An 11,093-nucleotide genomic window follows, 5' to 3' on the forward strand; every position below is an offset into this window, starting at 1 on the left:
TACAGAATCATGTGATGACCACATAGCAAACTATTCTTTCCCCTTTTACCAAAGAGCATCAGTTAAAATTGGGTGCAAGATTAACTTAGAGAGCGTGCTTAAATTAAGTAATTTCGTATTTTATATTTAAAATAACATAATCAAAATATTACTAAAAGAACATTTGAAAAAAAAATCCAAAAAATTAAGCTAAACCAAAAGGTTAATCTTTAGAACATTGTAGATGGACATAAAAACGAAAATAATAGAATAGATACATATAAACCATATTTAATTAATCAAATAGTGACAAAACAATTTATCTAAGACTGATCCTAGGCAAGTAAGACGTGCAGATTAAAGCTGCGGCACAAGCTATTCAATTTATGCTACGAGGGTTATAAGCTTACAAACATGCGCCTATGTTAACATGGTCGTATGGCACATATTTTCATTTCTTCCCCCACCTTAAACGAATTCTATTAAGCTCTCTCTGCCTCACCCTTTGAATTTCACATCATCACCCAGCCTGATGCCGCGGACCCTCAAATGAGAGCAGCTGTAAATACAAAGCACCAAACATGCAATTATAGGGAACACCACATCAGCAACCATATTAATATCACACAAGGAACATTTCATACAACTTCTATATCAGGAACCATCTTGGTTTGCATGTCCCTTAACATCTGAGCTGCAAAAATCAAAAGCTCCACCATCTCAAGCCCTGCAGCAGAAACAGTATCTATCTTCTCATCATTGCATTCCTGATGCTCTGTGCCACTGTCCACACTACTTCCAATGTAACCAACATCTGCCTCAACTGACCAACTGATGGGTAAGGAGCTGCCAAGAGCAGTCCTTACAAGTTTTGCCTCATTGATAACCTCATTAAGGACTTCTGAAACACCAGAAACTGAACCTTCAGAAGGCACAGACTCCTTGGCCTAAAAACCATAGTCCATATCAAGCAGGTAACCCGTATTAACACATTTCAGCTTTCAAGTTTCAAAAACTACAATTGACAAGATTTCGTAATATTTCCATGCTAGCAGCTGAAGTTCATGCAATCCAAACAGGAGGAGGCCTCTCATCCTCCCCCCGAGACTTCCAAATATAAAAATTTTAACAGCACTGGAACAAAGTAGTATGATACCTTAAAAAGAGAGAGCCGAAGCCTATGAATTGACGAAGTTAAATGTTCCAGGCTTTCCATGCTTTCCTTAAGAGTTGCATTTTCAATCTTCATTCTGATAAACAATAAGCAAACTATGTAAGTAAACAGACGGCTGAAAAGAAAATATATGTCCGTGGTATCTTCAAACAAGTCTAATACATCTGACATAGCTTAAACTATCCAGCCACAATCATCCTTGATGGAATAAAATCAGAATAAGACTCCCAAAATTAACACATGCCTTGCAAAATCCATACTGCCGGATCTCTGATTGACGAATTTCCCTTCATTATTTGGATTACTGCAAACTTCATTTCGACTAACATCCAGTGGGCCAATCCATCGTCTCCAGTATGTTTTCTTCAGTAAGTTTTTTAAAGTTCCATCTCTTTCACGAGTAACGAGCTTTCGTTCTCCAGTGTTGAACACAGCATTTCCTTGATCAGTCTCATGACCCAATTTTCTACATTTGCATTAGAACGAAATTTTTATTATTCAAAATGGTTATTGAAAGTAACGAAGGAGAAACATTTGAGATAGCAAGAGAAAGAACCACAAAGAAAGAGAGTGACGAAATTCAACCGACTGCTGATGAATGATTAAGAATAAAATTGCTGGTCAAAAAAGTAAAATCTTTTCAAAACAAGATTAGAGGATGAGAAACAGATGTCTTCTAATTTCTTACATACAACTGTTCTAGTACTTCGTTTGATATGCTATAAAAGAAATTAGACTTCCAGATGGGATTTTATCACGTTAAAGATTAAAAAAGAAATATCAACAGAGTGCCTGACGGGGAAATTGGTGGTGTTGGAAAGACAATCAAAGCCAATTAGACATCATTAAAACCTTATACAACAATAAATTTAAAAAAAAAAAAAAAAAAAAAAAAACTTTGAGCGTCGTACTTTCAGTATACTAACGGTAATTGTGTTATTTTGAACCAAAAAACACTAGTATACTTTTTTCTGCAGTTTATAGTTCATTTCTCCACATGATTTTCAGTTGTTGACCACGAAGACAATCAAAATCATTAACTTGGATGATCTACATGTTAATGCAAATGTATACTTCAAAATGACAAAGAACAGAAGCATAAAAATACTACTTTTTTTATGGATGGTTTTTCTATTGATGAAAAAAGATATGGATGCTTAGGAAAAAATTCACTAAAAAATAACAACAGTAACTGGGTGAAAATATACAGGGATGCAAAAATATTGAATAAGTAACCATCATCAGAAAAGTACTCATACTGTAGAAGTAATTGATGCTCCTGCTTTAATTGTGCCAATTCTATGAGAACTTTCACCTTTTCATTAGTAACCTGAAGTGACAAATAACAACTTAACAAATCAAAATAATATTTGTAAACAATTGATAATATCAAGGATCCTTTGCACATGAGGTTCAGAAATATGATTGCGGTAATCCACAATTCAGAGGCACAGACGTTATTGCTAACATACTGTTTTATATATCTTGAAGAGGATAGTCAGCAAATTTTCATTTATTAAGGATATGAATAAAAAATATTACAAAACCAAAAAAAAAAAAGAGGAAAGAAAATAAGATAAAAAAAGAGCAAACCCCGATGCACAAGGCACCCCGACTTGCGAGGGTAGAGGTGAGGGTCGATTATAGTCAACCTTATCCTCGCATTTTTACAAAGAGGTTGTTTCCCATACTCAAAAGTGACTTTTTAATCTATATAGTATACTTAACACACCCAAAATAATAAAATAACCTTATCGTTGCTCCAATACTCTCCCTCGAGAAAAGAAAATAAGATAATAACCAAAAATATAGATATTGCAAACATAGAGCTAACTTTCTTATCAGAACAATATAATCTATATAGTATACTTAACACACCCAAAAATCATTTTCTAAAATCTACCAGCACCAAGCTACTTGCATCTCGATGTTCCAAGTGTTTGAAGCAAAGATATTGCAGAAAATAACCTGTAACAAGTTCCTCTGAAGTTCTTCAGTTTTTCTTTGAAGGGCTGAATTCACATTTCTCTCCAATAGATGTCTTTCTTCCTGCTGTGATAAGAGCAATAATGCAGAAACCTACAATATTAAGCATAGTAAACATCAGAAAGTTACATTGCCATAAATCAGAAGCACAAATACTTTGATGAATGAAAAAGCTACGAGGAAAGAGAAAATACAAGGAGATTTAATAAAAATCATGATGGTGTAAAGACCTTTTCTTGCAACGCCATTGCAAAAGCATCAGATGTATCACCTCCACCAGCTTCTACCGCCAGCGAGCTAGGACTATTCTTCTGTAAAAGATTAATGAAAATACTTAACCAATTCCAAAGATTGCATCTTATAACAGTCAACACAAATCCGTGAAATAAAGCCAGAGTCTAATCTAGATTAAGACATTTATATTGCAGCTCAAAGTTATCAGAACACATTTTATAAGAAAGAGCATTTCCATTTTCTACCATAAGAATTAGCTCATCTGCCCATAAACTTCTGATTGTATTAAATAGTAGCGTAGTTATTACTGATAGAATATATTGCAACAGCTTTAGGAAAACCCATTGCTTTCTTCATCGTTGGACTGGCCTGATTTCAGCCAGAAAGTAATCGGGTGGGAATGGAAGAAATCAAGCTGGCCCTATTTGAGTCTGAAAGTGATTGGGCAGGCCCCAGAAAAACTCATTTCCTGTAATGTTATGCTGTTCCTTTTCCTATACTTCTCTTCTTTTCAGATCCTCTGCTTTTATTCATAATACCATAATACTTTCAATTCTCAAATTGTGCAAGTCTTCAAGATGAGAGTATGTTGTTGTAATTTTGAGTAATATTAAGTAAACCATATTCTTTTACAACGCCATGCACTATTAACTATATCTCTACAAGCCCCCAATCTATACAACTGCAATATTTGCGATTAATAAAAATGAGATTCCCTTTGAGAAAAGGATGCAGTATTAGCATGAATTTACAAACCTTTGACTCTGAGTCAGGTTTAGCTTGAGTGCTTATATGCACATCCCGACATTCATGCTCTTCTAGTTCTGCATCTCTTTGAGTGGTCAAATTTGGTGCAGTACTCTGATAAAACCTCCCGAGTCTTTCATCAATCACATTGATCATGGATATAATACTGGATTCCCCATCATTAAGTAAATTCATAATATGATCCCTATACTGAGAATGACAATGCTTTAAGTCTGCTATGCCATTCTCAATCACTTTGTCCTTAGAAATCTGCAAATGAGTCATCAGAATTTAGAATAAGCAAATAGATTAAACTTTTTTGCTTTAAATTTTAAAAGCACTCACGTGATTCTTTTCCAGTACATTGACTCTCTTCTTCAAATGATTTTCAATTTCCAAGCCCTAAAGCATAAAAAAAATAAAAAAATGAATAACTGATGTTGAAAAGTATGGTTAACAAGGCAGTGATGACAAGGGGCAACTAGATCATACCACCCTTAGTTTATTTTGAAGATAATCCACAGAGTTCCTCACTCTCTCCAGCTGTTCTTCTAATGCACTCTGTCTGAGAAATTGTTATTCAAAATATGTACAGAACATAGAATCTCAATAAAATAATTTCCTAAGTATTTAATGACAGTAATCTGTCATCACGGAAGCTAAGATCATGCCAATCAAACTTGGTTTAAAAGGCTGTGGAGAGTCTTAGCAAATGTCATACTCGACACCATACTGAATAACCAGTATAAGGAACACACAGTGTAATAATAAAGGAAATAGAATACCAGGGTTTTGAAATCTTACAATATATTTAGAGGTGGAAGCATCATTAAAACTCCACACCTCCCCAGGGTCATGCAAAAGACATGTACATTTATCATCCCAACTTGTATCTTCAAATTCTTTCAGAGAATATTGTCTGATCTGAAAGAACTTATTAATTACCTGTAAATTCATAACAAGTATAAAGAAAAAGGCCAAAATAAATTCAGAGCCTGTTGTAAACAATCACCCAAAGAGAACAATAATAATAAGCACACCTGTATCCAAATAATCTTTGCATATAAATACAGTCACACACAGCAAACATAGATATTAAGTACTACTTTATCTGGGAAAATAAATCTTTCAAAAGTAACCCACATATGCTTTAAGCAGCTCCCTCCAAAATATGTTATAGTTTATACCAAGTTACCAATAAGATTTCAACAGCACCAAAAATTCTATATTTGTCATTAGATAGCATAACTAACCAGTAAAAAAACTTATTCATGAATTCCTAGATCTGTTAAATGCTATAACAAATATTTTGTCATATATTGCATGATGAAGAAATTAATTAGAAATGTATAAAAAAAATCCATTTTTGGATTCTTACTTTTCTATATCCTAAGAAACCATAGGATCTGAACTGAATAACAAAGGAAATTAAAAATAAAGAGATAACACCACCTTCTTGAAATTTTCATTCTGTTCTATATGCATTGCTAGATCATTCTGCAGAGCATCATTGAATCCCTTTAGTTTAAGACAATCTGAGGTGAGCTCCTCTACCCTGCATTAGAGATAGATTGCATGTAAAATAAAATAAAAAAATGTTTTCCCCAGTAGCCCACGTCTTGCATGTAAAAAATAAATAAATAATAAAGAACAGTGGTATAAGCAATTGTCTATGCACATAAGTTTCAACCTTTCATTCTTACTTGAGAAGTTTCCATGATAGCATATTACACTCGACCTCTAAAATGTTCTCTATACCTAGATAGGCTAAAGAATTGGATATAACAGGATTTAACAGATAATACAAATTCCTCATTTCTTTCCATTCTCTTTTCCTTTTGGTTTGAAATTTGATATCACTCTGTTCTTATGTAATTACCATCAGCTTCCCATTCTCAAAAACATACAGGTACCAAAGGTGCACAATGAAGTATTGACTCAAGACAACCAAAAAGAAATACAGAATGTAGAAAATAATTAACTTCTCTATTCTATAATAGAAAATTCAGTGTCCTCAATATAAAGAAGAAGTGGAGCACAAACACAGGATTTGAAGTTTCAGAAATCAATTCTAAAGAGAATAGATACAGTTGGAAGCACGATGTAAACAGGAAAAAAAAGGTAGAAGAAACAATGAAAACACAGCACTGCCAATTTGGCATGTGCGACAAGTTTGATAAACACTTCAAAAGGAAAATCATTGGAGAGGAAAATTTGGATACATCTCTCCATTGACCATAGATCATTGAGATAATTCTTAGGTGGATCTCCGTATTTTTGACTCGTAGCTTATTTGCTACACCAAACATAACCACGCAACAAGTGCATCATGGCATCATCATCTAATTAGACGAAACAAAAAATAGATCTTTTTTGGGACCTCCCAAATCATTCTACATTTTATATTTCATCTTTCTTTGAAGTTTATAAATATGCACTAAAATGATAGAAAGATTGAGAATACCTTTTATGGATGCCATTTATTTGTTGCGACATTGTCTCCTCCTTTTCCTTGGCCTTTTCAGCCTGTTAGTATCATGTAGAATGGTCAGAATATCAATTACCACAAAACAAAGAAGTGCACAGAATAGTGAAGACTTATTTTTCTAATGATAAATGGCAACTATCATAACCTCGATTATTGCATGATCTCTTTCAGCAAAAGCAGCAGCCACACAACCCTGGAAAAATTTAACCTGCTTCTCAGCCTCCAAATTCTGGACGTTTGAAGTAAGTCAGTTAATCACGTACTCTAATGTACAATCTAGTCAAAATACATATCACAAGCATAAACCTCATATCACAGAAAAACCTTTTAATTCTTTTAACAAACTCTAGCACTTGCACAAGCAATTTATATACTGGATTAAGAACTCTTTCCATCATTATTTTTCCACAAGCCATTTCAAAATTTTCAAGCTACTCCCTCAAGTATAAAATTTTGGACAAAAAATATGTATAAGGTAATATCCATTTGTATCCAACAACTTTCCACAAGTTGCTAAAGCTGGATAACAGATTCACCGTACCATTTCTATGCTAGAGTGTAAAACAAAATGAAGTAAAATAGTGGGGGGGAGAGAGAGACCTTTGAAACCTCAGCACTGTGCAGATCTGCCAGTTGACTCTGAATACAGTAAAGTAAGCATGTAAACAAAACAGAAGGAATTATTTAAGCAACAGACACAAAAATTTAAATAACTCACTTTAATTCTGTAAGCCTCTGAAAGCTCCTCTTGTAGATTTAGATTGTCTCTTGTGCAAGCAGCCAACTTCCTTTTCAAGCTCTCGATCTCCTGCTCCAATCCAGCTGTCCTAATTGGGCAAGAATTTCAATATAGTGGATATTCTTTGTTGGCTTAAGAAAATAGATACTTATTGTATGTAGATTGAAACAGATAGATACCTCTGAAAATGCATTCGGGTAGCCACAGCAAGATAGCCAGGCCCAGCTTGCTGCATGCATAACTGTTCAATATCTTTGCGTAATTCGTCACGCTCTACAAAATCATACATTCTGTAAGCTCGATAAGTATAATAGATGACTTTAAAGCCAAATAAAAGATATTACAAGATAAAAACAAAAGCATATGGTACCTAAAACTAGAAGCAAGTATTACAACTTACAATACACCCATCTGTAAAATGATTTTCTAAATTATCATTTACAATCTGCTTCGTAAGAAAACAACTAAGAGGTAGGGAATGAAGCAACCAAAGGAAGGAGTCTTTCCCTTGTTTGGAATTGTAGAAAGGGAGGAATTTGTGGGGTGGGGGGTGTGGGGGGGTTGTAGGCCACAAAGTTTCTGCATTTGGGATAGAAATGAACTCATCCTATGATTTATTGACACTCTTGATCTCAACAAACAAATATATCATAAATTTCAACTTGCAACTCAACTTAACTTTCGATGAAATTATAAATGAATAATATACAATAGTCCATCAACTCAACATTGGTCTACTGTTCTTACCAAATCTACCATACATTGTAAGAGAGTTAAAATAACTTGTACAGGTAAAAAAAAAACATGCACACGTACCGTGTTCCAGTTGTTGGATACGAGCCAACAATGATTCATCAATTGTACTCTCAGCCATTCTAGAAATAAATTGAGAGAAGAAAAAAAAAAATCCACCATCAAACCAATAAATTTTAGGAGTGGCGCGGTAAAAGGCTCCATTCTTGTTAAAACCCAAAGCACATTGTTATACCATCAAATAACACATAGCATACCCATACCCGTTGGCTCAGATGGAAGGTGTCTTAGTTCCCTTAACCAGTGGTCTCGAGTTCAAGCCCTGGGTATGGAGAAAACGGATTGGGTAGTGCTACCCCCGAAAGGGACCGACAATGCACGGTTGGGATTAGTCTCACCCCCAATGGGGGTGGGGATACCCTTGAGTAATTATACTTAAAAAAAATAAAATAACACATAGCATAGCAGTATAAAGTATAAACATAGAAGGTTCACAATGAAGAGTGAAACCAAATGTAAAGTACCAAGATTGCAGTAGACAAGCTAACTCCATAAAGGCCATTTTATTCCAATGTGGCAATGAAGAATTAATAAAAGTGTAAAACGTTTCCATACAATAACCTCATGTCTTTAAGGCAAAATCAGACCACAAAAAAATAACCCACCTACTTTCATCGCACAACTATATGACAGATTAAGGCTCTCTTAATCTTAAGAAGGCGCAAGTAGAGAGCTCTATCTGTCTAAAATTCGGCTAATTATTTCATGAAAGGGAAAAGGGGGAAAAAATAAAAATAAAAACCAGGTGTAAAAGTCAAAACACAAATTCTGCTAATTTCTTCCAATGAAGAACCAGAACCCACCTTCTCCTATCCAACAAAGAGAGAAAAGCAAAAATGAAACCCCAAAAAACAAATCGAACTTTGTTATACAAAATCAATAGCAAATTGCAGCAATATATTATGTATAATAATAACATAAAACTATGTAAACGAAGAAGAGAAAGGGAGCACGAAGTTCACCTGAACGTTTGCTGGATTTGAAAGGCCACAAAACAATTCAAATAACGACTTCTTAAAGAAAACCTCAGAGGAAGCACGATTCAAATAGCGAGCTTTGCTTTCTGAAACTCCATCAACTTTGATAAAGGGTTTCCAAAGCAAATGGAAAATAAGCACGTTTACGATTATCCAGCCACAACACAACCAATTAGGATTTGAGGAATGACGACATGCACTGTCTTAAAATTTTCCCACAAAAATATTTATATTTATTTGCAGTTTTTAAATGTAAACATCATAACTATTTAGTCCAATTAATCTATGGGCAGAGGGATTGTTACATGATGTAAGATAATATTCTTACTCGTATAATTATACGTGGGTCTCATTTTCCCTCTTTATCCTTTATTTATTGAAGCTTGGGAAATACACCTTGGTTGTTATTCTTTCTTCATAAAAACGTTTCTTTTTATTTACCACATTCAATCAACATCTAAGTGGTGTATTGGATTCCGACCAGATCCTTTCGTGTTAAAAAAGACATGATATGGTGACGTGGGCAATTATAACTATATAAAATTAGATCGATGATAATAAAAAAAAGAAAATATTAAAATAAGTAGCTACTAAATCATAACCATTAATTTATCTTTGTATGGTTATGATTTAGTAACTATTTATTTTTATGGTTAAAGTGAGATTTTAATAGATTATTTTTAGACAAAAAAATCATTAGTATTCAATTAGGATTTTAAAGGATGGCAAAAAAATCACGTGGTATTTGATTAGAATTTTAAAAGGTTATTTTAGAGCCAGTGAAAATCTAGTGATATTCAATCAGGATTTTAAATAAAGAAAAAATAATCTTGAGTTGTGGTTTTCAAAAATTTGACAATCTTAATAGATTTGCTGTTAGTATGAATTTTATGAGACTTTTTAGTTAGAAATATAAATAACATGTCTCTCTCATAATCTCACATTAACTCGTATGATTTCTTGAGATTTTTTTATTGCGATATCTCACAATCTATCCCAGCCTTTTCTTAAAGCCAAGGTATGTTCTTTTTTACTCTTAGGTGGTGTTTGGTTGGGAGCTTTTCAGCAGATATCTATGTTTCTCAAGTATGACTTTTAGAAACACCATGTTTGTTTCAACGTATTTTCACCAAAAATCCATCTATCCAATTTGTATGGATTTATGAGAAACATAGATATCCGCACTGTTTAGAAACCCAATTTGAAGGTGGGATTTTTCGGAAAACCGGTTATCTAGCTTTTAATGCACTGTTGATTTCATAAAGTTACCTAATTTTCCCAGTAAAGTTTTCCCCCACCAAACAACTTTTTTTTACATTTTTCTACCTATCTCACTTTATCTATCTTTCAAATCATTTCTCTATCTATCTCATTTTTCTACTATTCCAAAAAAATTTCATCAACCAAACGCCCCCTTATGCTTTTTTCCTCAACCAAACGTCTCCTTATATATTTTATCTTGTTTTGACATCCCTTTTTATGCTTTTTTTCTTTATGATTAACCGCTGATTTATGATTGTGCTTATCGTCTCTAATGATGTGTTATTTTTTTTTTTTAAATCATAGCACTAATAATACGTTAACAATAAACATATTTAATAAATAGTATATTACTAATAAAAAAATTTAAGACTTTTTATGCACTATGTTGGGCACATAATGAGAAACAAAATTTCAATATTCATTAGAAAAAAATTAATGTTGTTATTGCATAACTTGTTTTCGTTATTGAGTTAAAAGAGCATCTACACAACAATATGAAGCATTATCATACCATTATGAATGCAAGCTACTGTTTGACAAGAAAATGAGCATAAGAATAATGCTCAAGCATAGTACATATGTCAGTTTTTCACTTTATGATCTATTAAATTGAGATAAATATATTTGCATTTACCATAAATAATTTCATATAATAATTTTAATAAAAAAAATTAAAAAATATTAATGAAAATA

General features: G+C 33.2%; 1 protein-coding gene across 2 annotated transcripts; it reads right to left on the bottom strand.

Moving 5' to 3' along the window:
- Positions 1-230: 230 nt before the first annotated feature.
- Positions 231-9,277, bottom strand: LOC133299034 (uncharacterized). Of its 2 annotated transcripts, none has more exons than XM_061498429.1 (18): positions 9,123-9,277; positions 8,164-8,222; positions 7,527-7,620; positions 7,327-7,430; positions 7,209-7,247; positions 6,754-6,837; positions 6,585-6,646; positions 5,573-5,675; positions 4,925-5,065; positions 4,613-4,681; positions 4,466-4,522; positions 4,130-4,390; positions 3,370-3,450; positions 3,122-3,232; positions 2,413-2,483; positions 1,398-1,619; positions 1,136-1,229; positions 231-926 (listed from the first exon to the last, which is right to left on the bottom strand). In XM_061498429.1, exons 2-18 carry the CDS (start codon positions 8,200-8,202, stop codon positions 618-620), a joined length of 1,941 nt encoding a protein of 646 aa, XP_061354413.1. In that variant the 5' UTR covers positions 8,203-8,222; positions 9,123-9,277; the 3' UTR covers positions 231-617. The 2 variants fall into 2 exon arrangements, with proteins under 2 accessions (XP_061354413.1, XP_061354412.1); XM_061498428.1 differs by having other exon boundaries at positions 7,327-7,435.
- Between the last annotated feature and the right edge of the window lie 1,816 nt (positions 9,278-11,093).

This window comes from Gastrolobium bilobum, unplaced genomic scaffold (genome assembly GCF_033153095.1).
Source record: "Gastrolobium bilobum isolate Gb01-03AN ecotype WA unplaced genomic scaffold, APGP_CSIRO_Gbil_v1 utg500, whole genome shotgun sequence".
In the NCBI taxonomy this organism is placed as follows: Eukaryota; Viridiplantae; Streptophyta; class Magnoliopsida; order Fabales; family Fabaceae; genus Gastrolobium; species Gastrolobium bilobum.

What these genes read in the sequence shown, in the direction of transcription:
- LOC133299034 (XM_061498428.1), bottom strand. Translation starts at nt 8,221, where the DNA reads ATGGCTGAGAGTACAATTGATGAATCATTGTTGGCTCGTATCCAACAA. An exon ending in CTTCCACCTCTAAATATATT is followed by an intron (nt 4,682 to 4,924) that starts GTAAGATTTCAA and finishes TTTCTCAGACAG; the next exon opens with AGTGCATTAGAAGAACAGCT. An exon ending in TTCAAAATAAACTAAGGGTG is followed by an intron (nt 4,523 to 4,612) that starts GTATGATCTAGT and finishes TTTATGCTTTAG; the next exon opens with GGCTTGGAAATTGAAAATCA.